This window comes from Mirounga leonina, unplaced genomic scaffold (assembly GCF_011800145.1).
Source record: "Mirounga leonina isolate KUSES-001 unplaced genomic scaffold, KU_Mleo_1.0 Mir_173, whole genome shotgun sequence".
Classification (NCBI taxonomy): domain Eukaryota; kingdom Metazoa; phylum Chordata; class Mammalia; order Carnivora; family Phocidae; genus Mirounga; species Mirounga leonina.
The window spans coordinates 69159315-69185333 of NW_023270447.1; the positions used below are offsets into that span (position 1 = coordinate 69159315).

Here is a 26019-nt window from a genome sequence, read left to right on the forward strand (position 1 = left end):
TTATTATTATTATTATTATTATTATTATTATTATTATTATTATTATTCCTGCTTTACAAATCAGTGACAGCTTTCCCCTTAGAGGGCTTCCATCCTAGAGCTTTAATCCCCTCCATTAGCATATTGGGCCCAGAGGATCCCTTGTTGTGAAATAAGCAACCGACCTAAATCCACCATATGTCCCCGATTTTTCTAGGACGGCCCCAGTTTAAAATATTCCATCCCATTGTCTATCAGCCCAAGTGTCTTGATTTTTGGTTTAGAAAATAATGTCACTTTAAGTGTATCAGACCCTCTGTCCTGGCTTTTTCCAGCCATTTGGCTCTGGGGCATAACTGGGTAATCCAATTATCATTCACCTGGGATTTTTCTTCTCCTCCTGAGTCAACCCAAATGTTGGAACTGCCAGGATTTCTAGATGAGTCTGAAAATTACAGGCTAATGAAGCAAGGAAATGCCTTCTTGCTCCTATATTTCTCCCCCACTCCCGCCCTCCCTATCTTTTATTCTAGTGCAGGGCAGCAGACCTGTGGCAGGGTCTGTTGATCAGGGCTTAGGTTTAGGTCACAGGGATGTAGGGCTTTGTATCATTTCGCCTGTAAAATAGGAAGGAAGTAACTTACCATGTTGGTTATAGGGCAGGAGATTCTGTCTGGAATCTTAAGGTACCTGCACAGCTAAGTAGTTTTGGTCTCACGCAGATCAACACACTTTTATTCGGCTCCTGCTTCATATAAAGCACTGTGGTAAGCATTGTGGAGGAAAAAAAAGTGATTTTCCCACATAGCCCCCAACGTCTGGAGATCTGTATTTGGAAGTACCCACACTTTTGAATCAGCTGATAAACTGTGTTTCCCACTGTTTCTATACCTGAATTCCAGTCCCTGCAAGGCAAGAACCAAAGTTTCTGGTTTGGCTCATTCACAGGGGCTGGCTTGTTTCACAGAGGGTCCAGCAGATGGGTAATGGTGCTCTTTTGGCACCTGTCCTTTCCAGGCACTCTTTGTCACGTGCGCCCTGCCCACCCAAGATCTGTTTCCAGGCTTGTCTATACACACTGGAAGAATAGATGCCTTTTTTTCCTCCAGCCTTACTCTTGAGAAAGTAGGTAGTTTCTTGGTGTACATTTCTGTTGTTCTTGAGTTGGTTTCTGTTATCCAGCGGTGTTTGCTTGAGCCATCTCTCCTGTTGTCACTCCTTCTTGTTTTGTTTTTTTTTTAACTGTTGTTTTACTGAGATGTGGCACATAGATGCTTAAGGAATATTGGTATTCCATCATGTACTCACCTCCCAGCTTTTTCCACCTCTCTTCCACATCCTGACTTAATTTCTAATTTCCCTTTGTCAGTCATACTCAATATATATTACTTCACTTCCCTCAAAGTAAGGTGGAAACTCCAGCTCTTCTTTCTGTCCCAATAATGATTCTCTTTAGCTGTAGGACTCATCAGCCATTGTCTCTCTCCATTTCAGTGGAGGATGAGCTTTTAGGAAGGTGTTTGTTATGCTTCTCCAGACATATCTCCTCTGTCACTGACTTTCTAGTCTAAGCTGATTGATCCTGAGACTTCTCTTCCTGCCACCAGACCCCCTCCCCCATCTATGACCCTGTGCCTGTTACTTGCTTTGGCTCAGCCCCAGAATCCACTCTTTTTCAGACCACATCCTTTTTCCTGCCTTACTCATTTCCTGTCTCAGATACTTTGGATCCTTTAATTCTGATCTTTCCAAGGGGAAGAGAATAAACCAAGAGAAGAGGAGTAAGTGGATAGATGATCTTCTAAAATTGAACTGTTCTTTCTCGCTCTTACATAGGCTGTCCCCTCCCTGGGTTTTCTTGTTTAAGAAAAAAAGAAATGATGACTGTCTCAGAATTAAGAACCTCCACCTGTGAGTCCCTGTCTTTTTGTCTTTTTTTTTTTTTTTCCCTGTTGTGAATGTATAAAGAGGATAACTTAGAATCTTAGACTCTCCCTCTAAGTCTCTGTCCTCCTTTGGACTGTGGGCCTCATGCTAGGCATTTGGTAACCATTTACAGAATAAAGTTCAGCCACTTCCTATCAGAGTCCTTCACTTTCCGCTCACGTGGATCAGTAAGCCAAAAATAAAATTTAAATTAAAAAAACTAGGGAATAGGATGTTGGTTCCAGTTCTGGTAATACTGCTCCATGTTAGTATGCTATTTCCCAAGGGTTCCCCCCCGCCTTCTTGTGTCATTCCAACTTTATAGTAAAGTTCTCCCAGCTGTTCAGTGTCATATAATCTCCAGGTAGATTTGGTCCCGTCCTCAAAAAGATTCTCTTTTGAAAAGATACATTTGCTAGAGAGGAGAGTAGGTAAATGAGAATAAGGAGTCTTCATAAGTGATATTTTTTCTTTTATTCCCTTTGTTTTGTGCCATTCTGCAACTGGAAGATGAAGATGATGACTTTCTGTGGTCGGGAGGAGTCTCACCAAAGTGGTTGTAGAGAGATGCTATTGTGTTTTCCACCCCCGTGGAAAAGCAGGGTGAGGACTGGCTGCCTTACGCCATCTGCCCCCATGAGGCCTTTGTGCCAGTAGCAGGAATGACTCTCTCTGCAGTGACTTGGCACCTTGTTTGGTGGAAAGCAAAGCTGGCCTACCCCTCAAGGTTGATGTATGAACATATGTAGATTTATATTTTTAAAGTTTTTATGGCATGGTTTAAACTATAATGTGAGTCACCTCTTAAAGATTCTGAGTATGTTTTCTCTTAAAAAATTAAGTATGCCTGTTTAAGATGACTTACTCACATCTCAAATAGATGTAAGGTTTCATTTTGAGCATTAACTTATTTCAAAATTTCAGTTTGAATTACCAGCTACATCAGACCACTGATTTGAGAAACTCAGAGGCAGGCCACCCCTAGTTCAACTTTATGACATTTGGGGAATTGTTAGGAAAATAATCAACCATTTGTTTACCCAAAACAAAAATCTTACAGATTCTGGACTTTTTCCCGTCAATAACAAAAGTAGTGTGACTGACATAGTCAAGAAATGGGCTGCTTTATAGTTAATCAAGAGTTATACAATTAAAATTTATATATTATTAAATTTATATACAATGAAAAATGTTAGTTTTTGGAGAAAGAAAGTGTAGTAAGAAACAGCACATAATTTAATAAATTGTTGTGTGAGTCATTGTAAGACCATCTCAGCCAGCATGATAAACTTAATAGGGGTTGTTTTTTTTCCTTTCCCTTCCAGATTATTTATACTTAGTGAAAAAGGATGTGCTTTCCTTCTCTTTCAATTTCCAAATGATTTTTTTAGTTTAGATAAGTCCAAAAGAAGAGCACGTTCTTTTGACGTCACCAAGAAAGGATTGTTATTAAACAGGCATTGCCAGTTCTGAGATAAATCCAGATGTTGAAAAGAGTCCTGGTTTGCTAGTAGGGTTGCTCCTTATCCTGGGGATTAACGAGTGTTGAAGGTGTTGAAGCAAAATATCTGTTTCCTGGATGATTTTCTTCTCAGCATTGAAATTTATTTATTATAGCTTCTCTTAAAAAGAGATGCCTATCAGATGCCATGTCAACCGGCTCTTCTCCAGTAGGTTAGGAGGACCAGGCCTGAGACTGTTGGCAACAAAGTGAGAGCTCTTGACCACTGGGGCTTATTGTTAAGGCTTTAGTTGCAAGGCTATTATGTCTCAGATAGTGTATGATTATCCTTAGTTACTGATATCTTTAGCATATTTGAAACCATCCGTATGGGGCCTAAATCCATATAATCCAAATCTATCTTAATCTATAGTCATCCAGTCTATAGTAAGACATGTTTTTGTTTTTAAGATTTTATTTACTTATTTGTCAGAGAGAGAGCGAGAGAGGGCACAAGCAGGGGGAGCGGTAGGCAGAGGGAGAAGCAGACTCCCTGCCGAGCACCCTGGGATCATGACCCGAGCCGAAGGCAGACACTTAACCGACTGAGCCACCCAAGCATCCCAAGACATGTTTAATTAAAGGATCGAAGCAAAGGACACTTTAAATTGAAACAAAATTAATGCAGTCAAATACTGTTTTTACAAAAATCAGTGAAGTCCACGTTTTCAGGCCTCCAGTAGTCAGTATTAATCTATTCTGTCAGCTGATTGGTAGCAAAGTAGGGTGATTGCAGACTTGGACAATGATTTTAGGAAGGAAGAGAGTAATGTTTGCCACAAGCAGAAATGGTCAGGAGGATTGGTTTGCAAGATAAGTATTATGTATCCCATTCTATGGGCGAGACAGCGGAGGCTTAGCTTTTTCCCCACTTCTCTGTCTCTCTCCCCTTCCCCCCCCCTCCCATTTATCTGAGAATATTAGTGCTCCTGCAGTTGGTAAATAATAAGGCAGCGTATCAGGCAACATAGTGGCCTTTCCTTATTATCAACCTGAAAATAATTATGGAGTTTACTAAACATTTCTAATTGTCTTTTTTTTTTTTTTTTTTTAACTATTAGAAACCCATCTTCCATGATTTTGCCTTCAGCCTTTTAAACTAACTTCTTTTCATGGGCTACACTACCTCCCGGCTTTACAAATTCCATGAATTTACTGCTCTCTAGGTAAAGTTCTTTAGTTGCTCCAATCACCTTGTCTGGCTTCTGGGGTTCTGCACTGTGTGATACCCTGAGACTCTTTACCCAAGAACTGTATAGAAAGGGAGCGTGGTGGTTGCCTCATCCTGGGGATTAACGAGTGTTGAAGGTGAATTGAGACATTTGGTTCGCCCTGAAGGCAGGTGCATTTCTGTTCTGTTGCTGCCATTGTCAAAGTGGAAGTAACATTTCTTCCTGAAGCCTGACCTCAAGAGGACAAGAACAGGACACCCTGCATAGGCCAGGGTGTCTGAGGAGCATGAATGGTACCTGAGTTTGGGCTGATGGAAGAAGAGTTCTCTCTGCCCTGGAGCTACAAGAAGCCAGGCTCAGTGAGAGCGAGATTGAGAGATTAAAGCAGGTTTCCTAATATCTCGGGTTTCAGTGATGTTAGCCCTCCTAGGGCCAAGGCCAGCCTGTTCCACTATGTTGTTCCTACATTATCTTATTTAATCCTTACTGTGGCCAACTGAGACAGGTCTAAGTACCCATTTTACAGATAAGGAAACTAAGGCCTCGGGTAACTTGTCCAGGATTACAAACTAGGATTTAAGTCTAAGGGCTTTCTGATCCCAAAGTCGTAACGGCCACGTTGCACAGCTTCTAAATGAGATCAGTGGGGGCGCCTGGGTGGCTCAGTCGTTAAGCGTCTGCCTTCGGCTCAGGTCATGATCCCAGGGTCCTGGGATCGAGCCCCGCGTCGGGCTCCCTGCTCTGCGGGAAGCCTGCTTCTCCCTCTCCCACTCCCCCTGCTTGTGTTCCTGCTCTCGCTATGTCTCTCTCTGTCAGAAAATAAATAAATCTTTAATAAATAAATAAATGAGATCAGTGCCAGGCATCTTACATATAAAAATTCTAATATTCACTATAGCCTTGCAACATAGGCAGTATGATCCTCATTTTTACAGATGGAAGGACTAAGGCTCAGAGCAGGTATCAAGTGCTTGAAGCTCACAGATAAACCAAAGATGGAACCAGAAGGCAGAATATGAACCCAGAGGCACTGGCTCCGCCCAGAGCCAGCACTCCTTCCACTCTGCTGCTCTGACCTCCATCTTCTGTGATCTTGAGGCCTCCAGTGTAGAGCCTCTCCTGCGGGTCCCAGACATGTTGTCTTTTGAAGTCCTAGCACCTGCTAGAGAACTATGGTGGGAGAATATCTGGGAGCCCTCGACCTCAGCAGTGGATCCCGTGGGCCTGGCTCCATCCAAGTAGAAGTCTGAAACCCCTCCCTGACTCCCTGCAGTCAGAGTTAGCTGCTCTTCCCTGGTGCATTGACCTGTCCCGTGGGAAGTCACCGCACGGTCCTGCAGGTGCTGCTGCCGAGCTTGGTCCCGGTGCCGGAGGAGCCTGGCGCGGGGGTCTGCCTGCGGGCTGGGCAGCAGCTCCTGCAGCTGTTTGGAAATCCCCCAGGGCTCCTGTTGTCCTGACCTGCATGGGGGAGGGTGGCTGTTCGCTCCATTGCCTCCTTCCTTCATAGCGGGGGAGGGGGGGTGGTGGCAGCTTGGAAAACATTCAGCTGTTTACAATTCAGCTTATGTACACTGTAGCTGGGGATTGTGGGTGAGTCAGAAGGGCCGCTCTCTCTGCCTGTGTCCTCAGAGATGGCAGGAAAGTCAGCTGTATGGTAATGGCTGCCAGCGAGGAGGAGGAGCCCTCCCTCACAGATGCCTTAACCAGAGTCGCTCAGCCAGATGCTGAAGATCCGAGAAGCACGTCTGCCCTCCAATTCTCTTAACCCAGGCTCGACGAGGTCATTTTGCTGTGACACCGAGAGCAGGGTTGGGGCTACCTGGCTGAGCCTCGCTTTCGTTCTGCCAGCCAGCTCCCCTGCAGGGACCCAGGCGGGGACCCGAGCCTCGCCGTCCTGTGCCTGCTCTGCCAAGTGCCCAGAGTGCCCCGCCTGTCACTGCCGACTCTTCCCCTCTCGAGAGAGCTCGGTCAGAGCAGGCTGCTCTTGTTTGCAGAGCCCAGGAAGGTACTCTGAGGAGCAGGATGGTGATGGCCATAGCCTGCTGTGGGTCCTCGAGGTAAGGATTTCTTCTGTGTCTGACAGCTCGGTCCTTAGCAGAATTGAAAAAGTTAAAACATTGGGCATTGGTGCCTACTGCCTTCTGGGTACTCAGGGGACCCCAGGGTGGGAAGGGACGTGTCATTTCCCCACGACTAAGAGCTCCTTCTGTGCGTGTTTTAGAAGGTCCTGCCTTCCAAGTATGTGCCATCCACTCTTGCCTTGATTCTAAAATGCACACTTTTCCTCATCTGGAAAATTGCTAGACTCCGGCCCTGTGCTCTAGTGCCCATGATCCAGAATAATCACTCTCCCCTCCCACCCCTCCCACCAAGCCTGCTGCCCCAAATCGGAAGGAAAGCTATCTGCTTATCTGTCAAGTGGTTCACAGCCAGGTGTGAATGACTGCAGGTGTCTATTTGCATTTTAAAGAAGGTTGTTAACCAAATGAATCTCTTTGAGTGATGGACTCAGGGTCCCAGGATGGAGCCCCACCATTCCTCCTTCCCTCGCTCCCGCCCCTCGTCACCCCTCTGCCTGTTTCTACCCACCCCTTTCTCTCTCATCGCCACTTCCCCCTTCACTTTCCCACCTCCCCCTGGGGCGATGGAGGGATGCCAACAAATGGGCAATTATGAAATATCTTACCTCCCCCCTTTCCGAATGGCACCAGTTTCTTTAGGCGCCCAAATATAACTGCAGAGAGCGTAAGAGTGGCGGCGGACATCAGCGCCCTCAGCTTGCTGTGCTGTTACCGCCCGCCGGACCAGCTGCCCTCCGCCTCCTGGATCTGGTTTCCCTGGCGGGAGCTCTGCAGGTGCTCCACACGGGCGCTCTCCCGAGCACGCAGTTCTGTAGGGATCCTGCTGTCCCCCGTCCTGGCCCTGTGACGGGGCCTGCTGAGCTGAGGCACTGAGAGCGGGATTTCAGAGCCAGGGGCCTGGAGGGAATGCTCGGTGTTGTATAAGCAGCCTTGTTTTGCCATTTGTCAAGCTGGATTTGCTGCAGGCAAATGACCCATGTTATCACCTACTTTGCTTCCTTAAATTCTTGATTAACTTCATTAGCTCTGTCTCACTCGGCTACAGTCAAGGAAGGGTAGTTAGAAGTCTTGTAAATGAAAACACTCCTCCTGTCGAGAAAATAGAGACCGCTGAGGGGTAGAAGCAGCTCTGCTTGCCCTCCCGTTTCCTCTGAAGTCAGGTCTTCAAGATGACTTGTTTTAGGAGCAAACACAGTGAATGGCCAGGCCATCTGAAACACCCGTAATAACTGTTCGTCCTAAACCAGATTCCAGCATAGCTGATTTTTGGGTTTGTTTGTTTTGTTTTTTTACTTTTCTATTTACTTTTTATTTTTCCTGATTTTTGTTTTATCTGCTCATGTAAAGAACATCAGAACTGGTTCTAAAATGGCCCAGATTTTGCATAGCTGTAGCCAGCCAGACCTCTATCTTAAATAGGCAGGAGAGCTCAGCCTCTCCGGACACCTAGTGACTGGTCCTGTGGGCGGGGCCATTTTTATAGGAGCCTCCCAGCCTCTGACTCTAGAGGTCATCATGCCTTTCTAGATGCCTGGAGCCCAAACACATATTTCAAAGGGGCCAGGGAATCCAGAACTCCAGCCTTCAGGGCAACTTAATGCTCCTTCTTACTGAAGAAATCCCCACGCTAACAGGAAGAAATGGGCCAAGGAATAGCTCTTGTTCTTTGTAACCAGGTACCCAGAAATGCCAGTCCTGTAGAAGACACTGGCCTGACTGCTGTCTAATCATTATAGCCTCAGTAGGTAATTTACAAATCTCAGATGGGGCCAAGTTCCCTGTTTGAGACTAAGGAGACCTTCGAAGATGGAGAACATGGGTTCTAGACCATCCAGTTTAACAGACATTAAATAGCTTGTCCTAGAGCAGACATGGGGTTTAGCCCCTGAAGATACAGAGGTGATAAGACATAGCCCCTGCCTAAAGAAACTTGCTCTGCCCAGGGACCCAGCCCTGAAGCAGATAATCTCACAGACAGACTGCTGGGTGGTTCTTCCTATTTTATCCAGCCCCTATAAGGGCTATTGCTGCCAGAGCCTATGAATGAGCCCAGAATTGAGAAGCAGCCTAGAGGTTGAGACATATATATATATGTAAAATTTATATATATATATATAAAACATATATAAACATATATATAAAACAACTTCCCCAGAACATACTATCCTGTTCATTCCTATCTGAATACTCAGCCCTTTGTAGGCACCTTCATTAAAGGCTTGATTCTCCCTCCCCACACCTTCACCACCACCAAAGCTTGGCCTCCCTTCCCTCCCACAGCCTCTGGTGCTCAGAGTACCCTGGCCTCCACCTTTCAGATACGGTGCCTAGCTGTGTGTAATGACTTTTGAGACCTGTGGGAATCTCCAGCAACAGCAACAGCCTCAGGACTGGTCAAGAGAATTCAGAAAGGAAGAATTCCTAAGACAGAGTCTTTATCTTTTATCTGGCCTCTGAGCCAGCTGGACAGGTTTCTGCAAGTTTCCCTGTTAAGCTGCTTTCCCTCAAGCAGGCTGAAAAGCAGTCTGGGAGAGCGGGGAAGTAGATTAAATTAATCTCAGCATGCTGGGCTTGGCAGGGGGTTAGATTGTGTTTGGTCATTCCAGAAATAGCCCAAGCTCCTTTGTTCCTAAAGCAGATGAGGGGGCCTTGGCCTCCAAGATGACTGCAAACCTTTGTATATTCATAAAACGCCCTCCCTCTGTCCCCTGGCTTCTGTCTCTTCTGCAACCTGCCCTAGAGTTATAACGGAGAGTGATCGATTCTGACGTTAGGGTGAAAGGATTTATTTGTTTGTTCTCCTGCTTAATAAGATCCTTTTTTTAAAAACTTAGATTCCAAAAAGTCTTTGCTCCCCAGAGTTAAGCATCGGCCCTGTCAACTCTGAGCTAGTGAATGCATCTGTTCACTACTGTATTTGGCATGAGGAAAGAATCTGACCTCAAGAGTTATGCCCGCGCCATCCTGTCTTGCAGTGCCCCAGTGCACATTAATAGACACCGCTCTGAGAGACAGGAGGGAAGGGGGGTCGGGGGGAAGGAGAAGAACCGAGCCAGGATACAGAGATCCATAAAAGGAGACAAGGTATCAGAAGCAGTTTGGTGATGAATATCCATGAAAAGCCGGAGGTGGGAGTGGTCCCAGAATTCAAGGAGAATGGATTAATTCCACTGAGGTATTTGAAACTAAAACAAGGGAGTCACTTATGCCCCTTCTCCTGTGCTCCCAGTCAGGAATGTGACCATGTGTAAAAGAAACACAACCAAAATCTTACCAACCCAATCTCTTTGATCAATGCGCTTGGTTTTTTATGTTAGTATTGACTGGGTCCCTGACTTGAAAAGACGTAAACAGGACACGTAGGTTGATGATGGAACTTGGAGCCTTTTGTGCAAGGAATAGTTGAGGCAGCAGAGGGAGCTCGGCCTAGAGGAGAGAAGAAACACTTGGTGGTGAGTGCCGTGCTCTCCGACACCAAGAGCAGTTCGTGAGCATTTCCTAGTGCACTAGCACGCTCTGCAGGTGATTACCTCGTGGTCCGCAGAGCCGCTCAACACTGGGGGAGGTACTGCAATTGTCCTTATTTTACAGCTCGTTGCACCGAGGCTCAGAGCCAGAGGACTTGCCCCTAATTCACTTGAGTGATAAAGACCTGTCTCTGAGCCCGTGTTTTTGCCCATTATACAAATATGATTAGCCTTGTTCTACGTGGTCTTAAGGAACAGAACCAGGATGGGTGGGCAGAAGTTAACAGGAGATAGGTTTTTGGCTCATAGTAAAGAAGAACTTTTTAATTGAACTGTCCACAGAGGGAACTACTCCAGAGGTAGTAAGTTCCTTTGTCATTGGAGGTATTCAAACAAATGCCCAGAAATCACTGGGTGGTAATATTATAGAGAAGTTTCCAGCATTGGGAAGGGATTGAACCAAGCATTCCAATCTTGTGATTCTGTAATCTGTAGTTCATTAGAGAAATCAGGGGATATTTTACCAGAAGGAATTTCAGAGCACCATGTAAAAATAAAATGTTAACTTGTGTATTCGGTTTTATATATATTTTTTAAAATATTTTATTTATTTATTTATTAGAGAGAGAGAGAGCATGAGCAAGGGGGAAGGGTAGAGGGAGAAGCAGACTCCCCACCAAGCAAGGAGCTGAATGCAGGGCTCGATCCCAGGACCCCGAGATCATGACCTGAGCTGAAGGCAGACGCTTAACCAACTGAGCCACCCAGGCGCCCCTCAGTTTTATATTTTAACAACATTTATTTATCATTTTAAGTAAAATTTATATTTCTTTGCATATTTAAAATATTATATATTATATTATATAAAATATATTAAATAAAAGAAAACATAACCATGTAAATGCAGGCTTAAATGTTTAAAATTTAGGGGCGCCTGGGTGGCTCAGTCGTTAAGCATCTGCCTTCAGCTCAGGTCATGGACCCAGGGTCCTGGGATCAAGCCCCACATCGGGCTCCCTGCTTGGCCGGGAGCCTGCTTCCCGCTCTCCCACTCCCCCTCCTTGTGTTCCCTCTCTTGCTGTATCTCTCTCTGTCAAATAAATAAATAAAATCTTAAAAAAAAAAATGTTTAAAATTTAAAAGCAGAGAAATTTAATTTGATTGATTCAGTTTGATTGCCTCAGTCCTGCTAGTTATTCATGGAGAGTTAAGGAAAGATTTTTTGTTGTTGTTGCCAAACACCTTTATAATTTAGAAAGACTAATTCCAAAGGGGAAAATTTCCATCTCTACAGTAAAGTCAAAGCTCTCAAAAAATTTTTTCCAAATGACTGTGAACACTGAAGGGAATCTTTCTAACTTGCCAGTGTGCCTCTGTCTCAAACAAAAACTAATTTAAAGCAGTCTCATCATTCATATCTCTTGGATGACTCCTTCTAAGCTCTGAAATTATCGTTGCATTACAGAAGTCTGAGGATTGACAGCATGGGTCACAGTACGTTCTTTTTCATCAAACAAGATTTATTCTGGTTTATCAAGCATTTAGGACTGCTAGTAAGAAAACGAATCAGTTATAACCTTTCCTAAAATGAATTTATTGTTATTTCTCCATGCTCCATATCAGACACTGAATTTCTGTTCCTTGGTGGGATTTTCCATTTTTAACAGGAAATAAGAGCATCGACATAAAAAGTCTTGTGCAAAAATCACTAAACTAATGTACTGAAATCATTTTTCAAGTATATAACACCCACAGGGTTATACTTAATAGGCTTGTTGCAACAAAGAAATGGCTTTTTCTTTCTCTTTTTTCTTTTTTAGGAAGTTCCAGGTTACAGGCACCTTCAGCTCCCACAGTTGGTGGTGGTAGAGAATGGTCTCAGAAAGGGGCAGGGAGGGGGTGGCAAAAGTGAGGTAAAGAATTTTTGCACCTCTAAAGCGTGGAGCAGCTCAGGAGAGGGGCCGGCCAAGTGGAAAAGAGGAGGTTCCCTGTGGTGTGTTCTGGATAGGCACCTCAGCACGCTTGTTTTTTTGTTTTTTGGGTTTTGTTATGTTTTTTTAAGATTTTATTTGAGAGAGAGTGAGCACGCGCACGCACACACGAGTTGGGGGAGAAGCAGAGGGAGAGAATCTCAAGCAGACGCCCTGCTGAGCGTGGAGCCCGACCTGGGGCTCCATCCCATGACCCCAAGGTCATGACTTAAGCTAAAATCAAAAGTGCACGCTCAACCGACTGAGCCACCCAGGCGCCCCTCAGCACATTTTTTTAGAGCATTCTGTCAGGTCCTTCAGAGGAAGGCCCACAGGGGGTGAGGGGGGGGGGGCGAACCTCAGGAAGGGTTGTCCACAGAGGGAAGGACTATGTGCTTGGCTGAGGACCAGACTGTGTGGAGCTGAGAGCAGGGCAAGGGGCTTGATCAAGAGCACGGGGCCAGCAGAAGCAGCATAGAGCCCCACAGCCTCGGTGACCTTCTTGGGGGAGAAATTGAATGCGTGTATATCTCAGCACGTGACCCCAGATAACCTGCCTCTGGAAAGCACTGTGTTCACTTGGGGCCCAGCCCTTTTGTTCCCTTTGTGTTCATCTCTGGGGTTCAGTACTTTGGCATTTCACAGGATGCTTAAAATCAAATCCTTCTCCATGGACCTTCATAGAAGGTGTAACCTCTCTCCCCCCAAAACCCCATCATACCCCAAGCCCCCATACCTAGTGCAGCTTTTCGTCCTGGTTGTAGATATCACCTTAAGTACGTTTTCTCCTTTGAACTGAAGATGACCTTGTTTGTCCAGATCAATATTGACCAAGGTCTTAACTCCCCAAAGAGAATTCTTGTCTGTTTAACTTGGTCGTACTGTTCTTAGCACAGTTGGGAAATTAAGAAATGCTGTTTTAGCTGCCTCATTGCAGAGCTGATTATAGTCACACTTGGTGGCGTGTCCATCGACCCTACCACTTTTAAATAGGTCATTGAGGGGAGGGGACTGCTTGGTTTGCATTGTCATTTGGCTCCATGGAAAAAGCCAGGCACATGCTGAGTCCCTGCTCTCCTTCTGCTGTTCTGGACCTGGTTCTGACCTCCCCTGCTTGTGTTTTCCTACTCTCCCTTGTACAGAGACAGGGCAGGGCATTGTTCATGCACTGACCGACCTCAGCAGCCCCGGCATGACCTCAGGGAACGGAAATTCTGCCTCCAGCATCACCGGCACTGCCCCCCAGAATGGTGAGAATAAACCACCACAGGCCATTGTGAAACCCCAAATCCTGACGCATGTTATCGAAGGGTTTGTGATCCAGGAGGGGGCGGAGCCTTTCCCGGTACGGACTACTTCTTTTCCCCTCTTTTTTTTTTTTGTTTGTTTTTTTTTTTTTTTTGAAGTATATTTTGGATGTGTATTAGAATATTTTTACATTTCCATGTAAAATTTCCAAAAATGTAAACAGTTTGCTCTTTCTTTGTTAATTTGCCCCCAAAAGAACATCAGAGCCATTTTCTTTCTAGGATTGAGTGTCTTCCTATGGTCCAGAAAGGATCAGTGATTAGGAATAATTGGCCAGGCCCCTTGGTTAGAAGGGTCCACACAGACCCAGCTGTGTCCCTGCCTCGTGTTGTGTGACAGCCCCCCCTTAGTTAGAAGGGAGTTCACATTGGGGTGTTTGGGGCAAGATGATGGGTTTTAGGAAATGAGACCTCATTCAGTTTTGAATGCCAGGACCGCTGAGTGGCAAAACTTTAACCAGTTAGAGAAGAAAAGGAAAGTGTGTAGAATAGAATTTTCAAGATGTGTCTGAAATGAAGATGAGAGAACAGGGTTGTAGCCTGAGCTGCTTTTCTGGGATTAGAGCCTTGAAAAGAGTGAATGCAAGTGAGGGGCTCTTTAGAAAGGGCACAATCAAATGTCTCCAGGGAAAGCATAAGACCAAAGGGAAATATAAAAGAATCAAGAAAATGGCTTATTAGAACAAAGCACCCCAAGCTGATTCCATGCAGTGTGAGTTGGTGAGGACAGGGGGCGCTGCTCTGTGGGTGGGAGGAGCCCAGAGCCAGGTGCACAACGGCCTCTCCCGGGATGAAATTATCTGGCTGTGAGAGAATACCATCTTCATGGGACGTCATCTGCCTTTTGTTCATTCTTTGGGTCCATGAGTGGTTTGAATAGTCAGTGGAAGACTCTAAGCTTGATGAACTGAGCTGGGTGAACTGTCCTTCTAAAATGCCAGAAGACAAATAGGTTCTTGTCACTTTCCCTCTGCAGGTGGTTCAGGGCCCATGGCAGAGAAATCCCCCTGGAGCACCTTAGCTATCAGTCAGTAGCTCCGCCCTGCCACATCCCCTCCCTCATCAGACTAGGTCTTCAGCTTGGCCTCCTAGAGAAACACCAGAAACCAACCCATCTCACGGGGCGGATAGAGACTTGAGTAACAGCCCCAGCATCACCCTAGAGTTCTAGCCACCAGCCCACCTGAACAGAGGCAACAAAGGAAGGACCGGAAGAGTGAATAAGCCAATCAGGATCCTGGCAACCACAGAGGGCATTTGCTCTGTGGCCCAGAGTCCCATTTTCCTGCGCTCCTGCACAGCGGCCTGCCCCTCTGGCTGGGGTAGACCAGCGATATGGTGGAGGACAGTAGGAAACCAAAATAGGGTTGCTGAGTCTCCTCTCCCGCATGCGCTCACACACGGGGCCCCAGCTGTATTCTTGCTGGTGACGCGTGAGCCCCGGGTCCTAGCAGTTCTGGTGCTGTGGGAAACCTGATTGCTGCCTCCATCTCTGCCCCTTAGTCACTTGGAAGAGTAGGTATTTTCCTAACTTCCTAAGCCGTCCATTGGTCCTGGATTGAAGCCATTGCTGCACTTTGGTGACAATTGGCATCTTGCCTCATGAGCTCCACGGCAAAATAGGGCCTTGAGCAAGACACACTTGGATGATGTAGAGCCTGGCGTCTGTGCCTAGCTGCGTTCTATATGTAATTTTGATGAGGCTGGAGAGCAAGGAAGCATCTCCCACCTAACCCTCATGGCCTCCGTGTCACCTTGTCCTTTAGGTGGGACGCTCGTCCCTGCTGGTGGGGAATCTCAAGAAGAAGTATGCACAGGGGTTCTTGCCTGAGAAACTTCCACAGCAGGATCATACCACCACCACTGACTCTGAGATGGAGGAGCCCTATCTGCAAGGTAGGTGCACTCCCCCCGCCCCCCGCCCGCCCAGCACGAAGGGCCTCTGATCTGGCCCACCTGACCAGGGGGCAGACGGGGCTGCAAAAGCCAGCCGTACACACTTCCTCTCGTGGTATCCGTGGAGGGACATGTTCGTCTACTAAACATTCCTCCCGGTCCCTCTTCAGCCGCTGTCCCTAGAAAACAGGGAAGGGGGAAAGTCGCTGCCCTTGGAGAGCTGTTTGTCCCCTGCCTCTCCTGCAGCCCCACACCAGCCAGCCACGGGATCCCAAGAGTTGCTTTTCCTGTGGAAGTCATTGGCAAGAGGTGGGAGTGCCACGGGCCAGGGTGTCCTCCCCTCGGCTTCCCTCAGGCCTCAGGGGCTGGCCCTCGGGCAGCACCGTGGCCCCGCGAGGACTCTGCACTTGCAGCCTGAGCCACTGACTGGGTGGGGGCTGTGGAGGTTACAGAACTCATGGGTTCTGGGATCTAGGTCCACAGCAAACTAGACAGATTGAGGTAGGGTAGAACAATTCCAGATCAGTTGTGAGAGCACGCAGAGTATTCCCTGTGAGCCTGCCAGTCGCTTCCAGGGTCATAAAGAGGGATGCTGATTCTTTATCACCTGTGTTTGCCTCAGGCTCATAGCGCTTGGGGGAAAAAATCTGTCAGGTGTCATCACCAAACACCCCTGTGTACTTTCCCGGGTAGGGGAAACTTTTTGGCCTTTCCCAAACCAGTGGCAAAGCAGTTGGGCGTTTTCCAAGCTAGGCCGCCATTGCGTGTCACAGCTATGGGGGTGTGAGCAGGGGAGGCAGGCCTTTTGGGGGGCTGTCCAGGGTCTTGTGGGAATTGCTCCTCTTTACACTTACTCCAGTTTCCATACTTTCCAGAATCCAAAGAGGAGGGTACTCCCCTCAAGCTCAAGTGTGAGCTCTGTGGCCGGGTGGACTTTGCCTACAAGTTCAAGCGTTCCAAGCGCTTCTGTTCCATGGCGTGTGCAAAGAGGTGAGTGGCCTCAGCCCCAGGGCTGTACCAGCCCCTCCCTCTCAGGGTTACACCTTGGGTCCTACCCCGCTTCAGTGATCATCCGACCCGGGAGCCCCTGCATGTAGCTTAGCTGCGTTCCAGTCTCCTCCACCTACCTGGGAGCAGCGCCGTGTCACTAGTCCGCCAGGTACTGGAACCCAGACCTCGAGTGAGCAGCCCCAGGTCCAAGGAAAGGAAGCAGTGCTTTAGCTTGGCTGTCCCTCCTGGGCCCCACTGAACCCATACTCTGTTCCTGCCCTTGGCAGCTACTGCCCCTTAGGGGAAACCCTCCACCAGAAGCCTCGCCCAGAGGCCCTGCACTGGTTACGGATGCTCCATCTGTGAGCTTTCACCCAGCATAGGCCAGTGACCCTGGTCAGGCGCAGCGTCGGGTACTGAGCGCCGGCCACGTGCTAGGCTCTGCACCAGGCACATGGGGTGCGCAGTGTCATCTCATCTTCAGAGTAACCGCGAGGCAGGGATTGCCGCCGGCCCCTTCACGCCCACTAGGAAACTGAGGCACAAAGGGTAAGTACCTGTGCCCAGTGTCCTAGAGTTGGGGAGTTGGACTCATCTGCCTCTGAAGCCCTGCGTGGTCTTCATGCCACGGCGGAAGCAGGAAGCCCTGAGCCCTCAAAAGAATAGCGATCTCTAGCTCCCTACGCAGAGGTGCTCTGCATGTCGGCTGGAATAAGGCTCCCCTCGGGCCTGTGCTGGAGGTCAGCAGCCCTTGTTCTGTTGGGCTTTGCAGATACTGCGTTTTTTACAGACTGAAGGTGTCAGGCAAGTCTGTCCGCACCAGTTTTCCAACAGCGTTAGCTCATTTTGTGTCTCTGTGTCACATTTGGTAATTTTCGTAACATTTCAGACTTTTTCATTATTATTATATTGCGTGATTTGTGATCAGTGGCCTTCGATGTTACTAGAGTAATTATTTTGGGGTGCCACGAACTGCACCCATGTAAGATAGTCAGTGTCATCTGGGTTCTGACTGCTCCACCAGCGGGCTCTTCCCCCATCTCTCTCCCTCTCCTCCAGCCTCCCTGCTTCTGGAGACACAACAGTATTGGAAATTAGGCCCATTTGCCTGGGTGGCTCAGTCGTTAAGCGTCTGCCTTCGGCTCAGGTCGTGATCCCAGGGTCCTGGGATCGAGCCCCGCATCGGATTCCCTGCTCCGTGGGAAGCCTGCTTCTCCCTCCCCCACTCACTCCGCTTGTGTTCCCTCTCTCGCTGTGTCTCTCTCTGTCAAATAAATAAATCTTTAAACAAAGAAAGAACGAAATTAGGCCCATTAATAACCCTACAGTGACCTCTGAGTGTTCAAGTGAAAGAAGTGTGGTGCGCCCCTCACTTTAAATCAAAAGCTGGAAATGATTAGGCTTCGTGAGAAACACTGTGGAAAGCTGAGACGGCCTGAAAGCCAGGCCTCTTGCACCAGACAGCCAAGTTGTGACTGCAAAGGAAAAGTTCTTGAAGGAAATTAGAAGTGCTGTTTCAGCGAACACATGGGCGGTAAGAAAGCAAAAACAGCCTCATTGTCGATACGGAGAGAGTTTGGTCCGGATAGGCGATCCACCCCGCCACAACATTCCCCTAAGCCGGAGCCCAGTCCAGAGTAAGGCCTAACTCTCTTCAGTTCTGTGAAGGCTGAGAGAGGGGAGGAAGCTGCCGAAGAAAAGCCTGAAGCTAGCAGAGGTTGATCCGTGGGGTTTAAGGAAAGAAGCCATCTCGGTAGCATAAAAGTGCAAGGGGAAGCAGCCGTGCTGATGGAGAAGCCGCAGCAAGTTCTCCAGAAGATCTGGCTCAGATCAGCGATGAAGGTGGCTACGCAAAGCAACAGATTTTCAGTGTAGATGAAACAGCTTTCTACTGGAAGAAGATGCTGTCCAGGACTTTGATAGCTGGAGAGGAGAAGTCAGTGCCCGGCTTCAGAGGACAGGCTGACTCTCTCGTTAGGGGCTAGTACAGCTGGGGACTTAGGTTGAAGCCAGTGCTCATGTCTACCATTCCGAAAATTCTAGGGCCCTTCAGAATTGTGCTAACTCTACTCTGCCTATGCTCTGTCAGGGGAACAACAAAGCCTGGAGGACAACACATCCGTTAAAATATGGTTTAGTGAATATTTTAAGTCCAGTGTTGAGACCTACTGCTCAGGAAAAAAAGATTTCTTTCTGAATTTTACTGCTCACTGACAGTACACCCGGTCACCCATGAGCTCTGATGGAGATGTGTGATGGGATTCACGCTGTGTTCATGCCTGCACACACATCATCCGTTACGCAGCCCATGGATCAAGGAGTAATTTCGACTTTCAAGTCTTTTTAAAAAAATGCATTTTGTAAGGTTCTAGTTGCCATAGATACAGATTCCACTGGTGGATCTGGGCAGAGTCAGTTAAAAACCTTCTAGAAAGGATTCACCATTCTAGATGCCATTAGGAACATTCAGGATTCAGGGGAAGTGCTCAAAATATCAGCATTAGCAGGAGTTTGGAAGAAGTTGATTCCCACCCTTGTGGATGACTGTGAGGGGTTCAAGACTTCAGGGTGGGGGGAGTAGCTGCAGATGTGGTGGAAACAGCCAGAGAACTGGAATTAGAAGTGGAGCCTGAAGATGGGACTGAATGGCTGCAATCTCATGGTAAAACTTGAACAGATGAGAAGTTGCTTCTTAGGAATGAACAAAAAATGCGGTTTCTTAAGGAGGAACCTCCTCCTGGTGAAGACGCTGTGAGGGTTGTTGAAATGACAACAAAGGATTTAGAATATCAAACTGAGTTGATAAAGCAGCGGCAGAGTTTGAGAGGATTGACTCCAGTTTTGAAAGAAGTTTTCCTGTGGGTAAAACGCTATCGAACAACATCGCACGCTACAGAGAAATCATTCGTGAAGCGTCCATCGATGCAGCCAACTTCATCATTGTCTTTTTTTCTTATAATTTTTTAAAAGGATGTATTTATTTGAGAGAGCGAGCACGCGTGGGTGTGCACACAAGCAGGGGGAGGACCGGAGGGGGAGGGAGAGAAGCAGACTCCCCACTGAGTATGGAACCTGATGCAGAGCTCGGTCCCATGACCCTGAGATCATAACCTGAGCTGAAATCGAGAGTCAGAGCTTAACCGACTGAGCCACCCAGGCGCCCCCATCGTTGTCTTAATAAACTTCAGTGGAGTGTAAACATTACTTTTATATGTGCCAGGAAACAAAAGCCATCTGACTGGCTTTCTTGCCAGTCCGATCTGGAGCTGAAGCCGCAGTATCTCCGAGCTGTACCTGTACTTTTCCAGCATGACAGCGCGCACTGTTTCCTGGCAGAGGCCATACTTCGTGTAGCATATGTCAGCCATGAGTTCTTGCCATGACCCACGTTGTCGTGGCCAGCCCTTTGCACACGTTAGCTCATACAGTTGTCAGAGCGGGTTTAGAAAGTGAGCGGTCTCATCCCCAGCTCCAGATGAGGAAACCGAGGCTCAGAGGTCAAGTGGCTTGCCCAGAGCCGGCCGGCTAGCAGCACGCGATGGCCTTGGGAGCAGAGCACACGGACGGACTCCGCTATTGCCGGAGAGCCTGGCTGTCTTGACGCTGCGGGGGGCCCACGCGGCCCACCACTGCCCTGACTCCCGTTTCCCTGACTGCGGCAGGTACAACGTGGGGTGCACCAAGCGAGTGGGGCTTTTCCACTCGGACCGGAGCAAGCTGCAGAAGGCGGGAGCCACGACCCACAACCGCCGTCGGGCCAGCAAAGCCAGCCTGCCCACACTTACGAAGGACACCAAGAAGCAGGTGAGAGGTTGGCAGGGCCCGAAGCTCCGTTGTCACAAGTCCTCACCAACTCCCCTCCCTGACGGACCCGGCACACCCACATTCCTCTTCCGTGGCCGCCTCACATCCACACCATCGTGTTCTCATTTCTTACAAGCCGTCAGATCAAGCCCTTCCTGGGCCCCGTAATAGGCCCCTGCGTTTAGACCCATGGACGCGTGGGAGGTGATTTCCTGCCTCAGTGACCTTGCCCCTCCACACCCCTCCCCTCCCAGTTTGCCTCCATCCTTCCGGGGCCAGGGAAATGGGGTCTCCTCTGCCCGGCCCCGGGAAGAGACAGACTGTCCCTGTTCCCCTGGGTCTTAACACAGAGGGCCAGGTGAGGAGGCAGCCTCCCCACTTCAGCCCTGCTCCTCGCTGCCGCCTCAGATCCAGAGCACGGAGTTCTTGCAGCCTCTCCTAGGAACACGGGGGTTCCTTACAGATGTTGTAGCCCCCCTCACGTGCCCGGAGCGCCATGAGGCGCTGAGGCTCTAAGTTGCGCCGCAGGAACCCAGTCTTCGTGGGACGTTTCAGAGCCTCCTGGTTTTGGCTGCTTGTCACTTGGGTCATAAACCTCTTTAAGAATCTGACGAAGGCTGGGACCCAGCACGCACACGCACAGGAAATTTTCCGTGCTATTTCACAGACCACCCCTGAAACCTCCAGCATCCTGTTTTAAAACCCCACATCTAGAAGAAGCGATAGGCGTAGATAGAATCAGATGGATGCAGTGCAGTGCAGGGAGGGGCTCACTCTGCATCGGGCCAGGGAGGGGACAGCCCAGAAGATGGGGACGTTTTGATCTAAGCATTCAGAGGTGTGTAGTCGTAGACCAGGTGGGAGGGGGGACAACCCGCCTTCGCCCGTCGCCCTGCTGGAGACCCAGAGTCGGTTTGTGCCCCGATCCTGAAGCCAACGGTTTCTCTCTGCTTGCAGCCGGCGGGCGCCGTTCCCCTTTCGGTCACGGCTGCGTTGCAGCTGACGCACAGCCAGGAGGACTCCAGCCGTTGCTCGGATAACTCAAGCTACGAGGAGCCCTTGTCGCCCCTCTCGGCCAGCTCATCCACCTCCCGCCGGCGACAGGGCCAGCGGGACCTGGAGCTCCCAGACATGCACATGCGGGACCTGGTAGGCATGGGACACCACTTCCTGCCAAGCGAGCCCACCAAGTGGAACGTGGAAGACGTCTATGAATTCATCCGCTCCCTGCCAGGTGAGGCCCAGGGGAGTCCCATGCGGGACTGGAAGAGCGGCCCCCGGGAGAGAGGGACAGCCCCCCCCCCCAAGGAAATGACTCAGTTGGTGACTCAGGCTCAGGAGCCGCCATGCTGCAATCTGCCGCATTTCCTGGCATGGCAGGGTCTGTGTGAGATGCAGGGGTGACCGTGCACCAAGCCTGTGTCTCTCCTGGGACGGGGGGCAAGGAGTCAAGTGGGAGTGTAGGAAACCGGTCAAGGAGAACACCAGCGTAGGGAAAGGGAAGCTGCGTGACAGTGGGCAGACAGGCCTCGGCCGGTGGGAGACACGACCCCGGGGAGCAACTCGAGCGGAGGTGCACAGACGTGGAAGGGTATGATGTAGGGAACCGCACAAACCCTGCTGTGGTGGGTGGTGCGCACGTGGTTCTGAGGCCTAGAACTGAGACATGAACCTTGAAAGACCTACCTCGCATTATTCACAGATGCTTTCAGGGGGATCCCGCAGGCTTCTCGGCTGTTGTTTCTGGCAGTCGCCCCCGGCTGCTGGCCACGTCAGGTATGGACGGCAGCCGCAAGCCTGTTACTCAGAGACCCGAGTGGGAGCAGTGGCCGAGAGCGCGGACTTGTCTGTCGGAACTGGGCTCACATCCCTGGCTCTGCCCCTCACTGCAGTGTGTTAGTCATCTCCTGCCGCGTTCCCAGAATTTATCACCACACAGTTACGGTGGCTCAGGAACATGGGAGTGGCTTGGCTGGACATTTCTGCCACAGGGTCTCTTGTGAGGTTGCAATGAAGGTGTGGCCCAAGGCTTCCCTGGGGCTGTAGGATCCTGTTCTCAGGTGCCCCATGCCCCTGATTGTCAAGGACGGTATGGCTGCCCACAGGAGGCCTCCATTCTTCTCCGAACAGGCCTCTTCAGGACACTCGTGCTTGCATGTTCTTTCCCCACAGGAGGGTGATCCAGGAGAGCATGGTGGAAGTCACTGTGGCCCTTTTGATCTAGACTCAGAAGCTACATGGTGTCACTTTCACAGTATCACACAGGTCATGCCCACAGGGACATGAAAGGGAAGCCAGGTTTATTTAGAGCTGGTTACCATAGTTCACCAGTCACTGGCCCCCATGATTCATGTTCCTCCCTCAAGCCGACCACCCTCGCCCCCTACCATAGACCCCACAAATCTCATCCCATTGCAGCAGTAATTCAAAGCCCAGGATCTCACCAGCAAACTCTGGTCCAGGCATGGGTGAGCTCCTCAAGCCCAGTTCTTCTCCATCTGAACGCCTGAGAACTAGAGACACGTTCCCCGTTCCCTCCACAAACCCAAGATATGGTGGGATAGGTGTAGGATCACTGCGATAGGCACAGCTGTTCAAAAAGGGGAGAACAGTGCAGGAGGATACAGGAGTCACCCATCGTCCCAGTTCTGAAATCTAGCAGGGCACGTGTTGGCATTTCCCTGATTAGGACTCCAAGCCCGGGAGTGATTATCTTTCCTTCTTGCTTCCACCCTGTGAGTCCTCCTTCCTTTCCCATGAAAGGTAGCCTGAGCTTTCAGCAGACTAGTTTTCTCAGCCTGTTCCTGCTGCTCTTCATTTTCTATGACCTCGACTCTTACAGTTCAAGCAGTGTTTATGCCAGTACAATTGTCTTAAAATCGTTGTGGGCTTCCAGTGCATCTTGTTGGGATTTACTCCATTAGACAAAAGCCATACCCCAAAATGCTCCGAGAAGCCTTTCTCTATGTTGGCTTCTTCTGAAGCTGAGGGACAGTGCCCTTAATATGTTTGAAGCTCTGCTATTGAGCAGCCCGGATCCAGGAGGCACGCCCGTAAACTCCTTAAGAGAGTTCTCTGAGGCAGCACCTTCGAGCTTCTAAGATCTTGGTGAAAGGTCTGTCATGCCCTCAGTTCTATCTCTAGACCATGTTTTCTTACCTGTGTCCCGGATTTGATCTTTGCCTAGAAACTACTTCTTAGTTTTGGCATCATTTGCTATCTGGAGAGGCCAGGGATTTTCAAACGAGCAACTCCTGGCTCCTTGATGTCTAACAGTTTCACCTTTACCTCATCTGTCCTCGTTTTCCTGCGAGCAGCGGTCAGAAGCCAGGCAGCACCTTCACCGTTCTGCTGGAAACGTCCTCCTCTAGATGCTAGATCGCTCCGTCCATGAGGCCCAGTACGCTTACCGTGTTACACCCGCTGCAGGGTCCTGACGTTTTCTCCACTTCCCAGCAAAGATCCATTTCTCCCAGTTTCCAGAAACCGTTGCCTTTCCCTGAAGCCTCACCCAGTCTCCTCACAGGCCATCAGACTGCTGTCCAGTCCCTCAGAATATCTTAGACACGTCACTGACCCTCTCAGAGTCCTTCCAGCTCCTGCCCACTGCCGCCCCCCAGGCCACGGCAGCACCCCTCTTCCAGAAGCCAGAATCTGCATTCGTTACCCCAGAGTGTCGTGGTTTACCTCAGGTTCTGTGGGTCAGGAACCCTGCTTAGCTGCGCAGCAATGGCTTGGGGTCTCTTACGAGGCCTCGGTCAAGATGGCAGCCAGAGCTGCGGTTGTCCGAAGGTTTGGAGCCAGAGGACCTGGCTCCGGGCTGCCCCACTCACGTGGCACAGAGTGCCACGCGGCCTCAGTTCCTCTCCACATGGGCCTCCTCTGAGTGCTGCTTGACTGTCCTCATGACCTAGTCGCTGGCTTCCTCCAGAGTAAACTCTCTGGAAGTGCCCTTGGCGACCCAGCCTTGGAAATCCCAAGCTCTTGCTCCCACAGCACCTTGTTGCTCTGCCGGGTCTGCCCCGTTCCTTGAGGGGGGCTCTGACCAGGACATGCATGAGTAAGAGGCGCGGGATCACTTGGGTAAGTCACTTAGCCTCTCCCGGGCTGTCACACGAGACAGCCTTCCTCAAGGTGTGCTTAGGAGGGTTCAGGGAGATCGTGCACAGTGGGTACCAAGCGTGAACGCCACTAGCTCTGACTGACCCCGTCTGTGGTGGGATCCCCCTCAGGCTGCCAGGAAATAGCAGAGGAGTTCCGTGCCCAGGAGATCGACGGGCAAGCCCTGCTGCTGCTCAAGGAGGACCACCTGATGAGCGCCATGAACATCAAGCTGGGGCCTGCCCTGAAGATCTACGCTCGCATCAGCATGCTCAAGGACTCCTAGGGCTGGCGGGCGCAGCCAGGGTCCTGGCCCGGGGCGCCTCCTCCCGACTGAGCAGAGCCAGACAGACATTCCTGAGGGGCCCAGAAATGGGGCCAGTCGGAGGGAAGGGCTCTCCCTATGGGGCGTGGCTGGTGAGGAGGTCTTGGCACCCCCTCAATGGCTCTCAGGGGCCTTTCTTTCTGTGGGAGGGGCAGAGAGGTAGGTGGCACAGAAGATGGGGCTTTATGCTTGTAAATATTGATAGCACTGGCTTCCTCCAAAGTCCCAATACTCTAGCCCCGCTCTCTTCCCCTCTCTCTGTCCCCCATTTTCCAGGGGGTATACGGTCAGGGCTCCCCAACCTGAGTTGGGTTACTTTCAAGGGCAGCTGTCAGGCCTGGATAGAGGCCTTGCAAGCCCTTGCCTGCCTTTCTCCCACTTCTTTCTCTGGGCCTGGCTAACTCTTCCGTTGCCGGCTTCTCCCCCTTCAGCCCATTTCTGAAGCAGCCAGGGGTTCTCCCCCTTCACCCTCCGCAGGTGGAGAGAGAGAAGCTGGGCCCTGTTTGGCCACGCCTGCTGGCACAGACGCCTTAACGCTGTGTGTGTGACTGGATGACTGTGTAGGAGCCTGGACTGGCAGGTGGGCCCAGAGCCACCCTCTGGCATCTCCAGGTGTTCTGTAGCAAACAGCCACTTAGTGCTTTGTCCTGGACTCCACTCAGCCTCAGGATGGGGAGTAGAACAGAAGGGCAGCCTCCGTGCAGAGAGGCGAGATCAGAAAGCGAAGATCAGGAGTGGGCACGCTGTCTCCGAAGTCCTTCCCACACTGTGAAGTCCCCCCCGCCCCCCGACTGCCCTGCTGTGCCACACGCAGCATTAAGGGAGCTGCTGTGGGCCGGGCCGGGCCTCCTGGCCTGCCCACCTGCCCACCCGCCCTGGGAGCCCCAGAGTGGGGGCCCAGAGAACGTCTTGAGGGCAGAGAAGAGCCGGGGTGACGTTGTCGTGAAGAAGGCAGCCTTGGGCCTCCCACTTCCACACTTCTTTGCCTCTCGAACTTGCTAGCAATTTGAGCTACCTGCGGAGGAGGCAGGGCAGGAAGGGCGAGGGCCTGCCTCTGACTTGCCCTGCCCTTGGAGGCTCCTGGGGGAAGAGCGGGGCTCTCCCCGGGAAGAGGGGGGGCACCTTTCTCAGCTTGTTCTATTCCCCACTCACCCCCAGGCAGGGTTGGAAATGAAGGACTTTTTTAACCTTTTGTTTTTGTTTTTTTAAAAATAAATCCGTAAAATCTGTTTCTTCTGTGCCTTTCTCCGCTGGCCACTTCTCATCCAGAAGGAGAGGGATGGTTCTCTGGGCTGGGGGAAGGACAATCTCCTTAACTTAACTCCCGTTTCTGCCTGTGTAAAACGTGCATTTGAGGCCCAGCCCACTGAATCCGTCTCTAAGGGCGGGGCCCAGGAAGATTAGGCACAATCACTTTGAGGAGTTTGATAACACTTCTCGGGAAAGCCAGTTAAACTGTAACTAGTACCTGGAGGAAGAGCAGAAGCCTGCCGGCGATTC

The 26019-nt window shown here is 49.9% G+C and overlaps 1 protein-coding gene and 1 long non-coding RNA gene across 6 annotated transcripts in view; both read left to right on the forward strand.

The window, feature by feature from the left end:
* Positions 1–25748, forward strand: part of PHC2 (polyhomeotic homolog 2) — a 109953-nt gene extending 84205 nt beyond the window's left edge. For 4 of the 5 annotated variants that reach the window (XM_035019163.1, XM_035019162.1, XM_035019164.1 and 1 more), the window contains 6 exons: positions 13239–13441; positions 15170–15299; positions 16175–16289; positions 19952–20093; positions 21051–21327; positions 24326–25748. In XM_035019163.1, coding sequence (XP_034875054.1) covers positions 13239–13441; positions 15170–15299; positions 16175–16289; positions 19952–20093; positions 21051–21327; positions 24326–24480 — 1022 coding nt within the window. In that variant the 3' untranslated portion in view covers positions 24481–25748. Of the gene's footprint in view, positions 1–5969; positions 6636–13238; positions 13442–15169; positions 15300–16174; positions 16290–19951; positions 20094–21050; positions 21328–24325 lie in introns of those variants that run through there. The other variant, XM_035019165.1, reaches the window with a different exon arrangement.
* Positions 17–3557, forward strand: LOC118019721. Its single transcript, XR_004681732.1, has 2 exons — positions 17–1890; positions 2416–3557. It is a non-coding gene; the product is annotated as an uncharacterized LOC118019721 (long non-coding RNA).
* Positions 25749–26019: the final 271 nt, after the last annotated feature.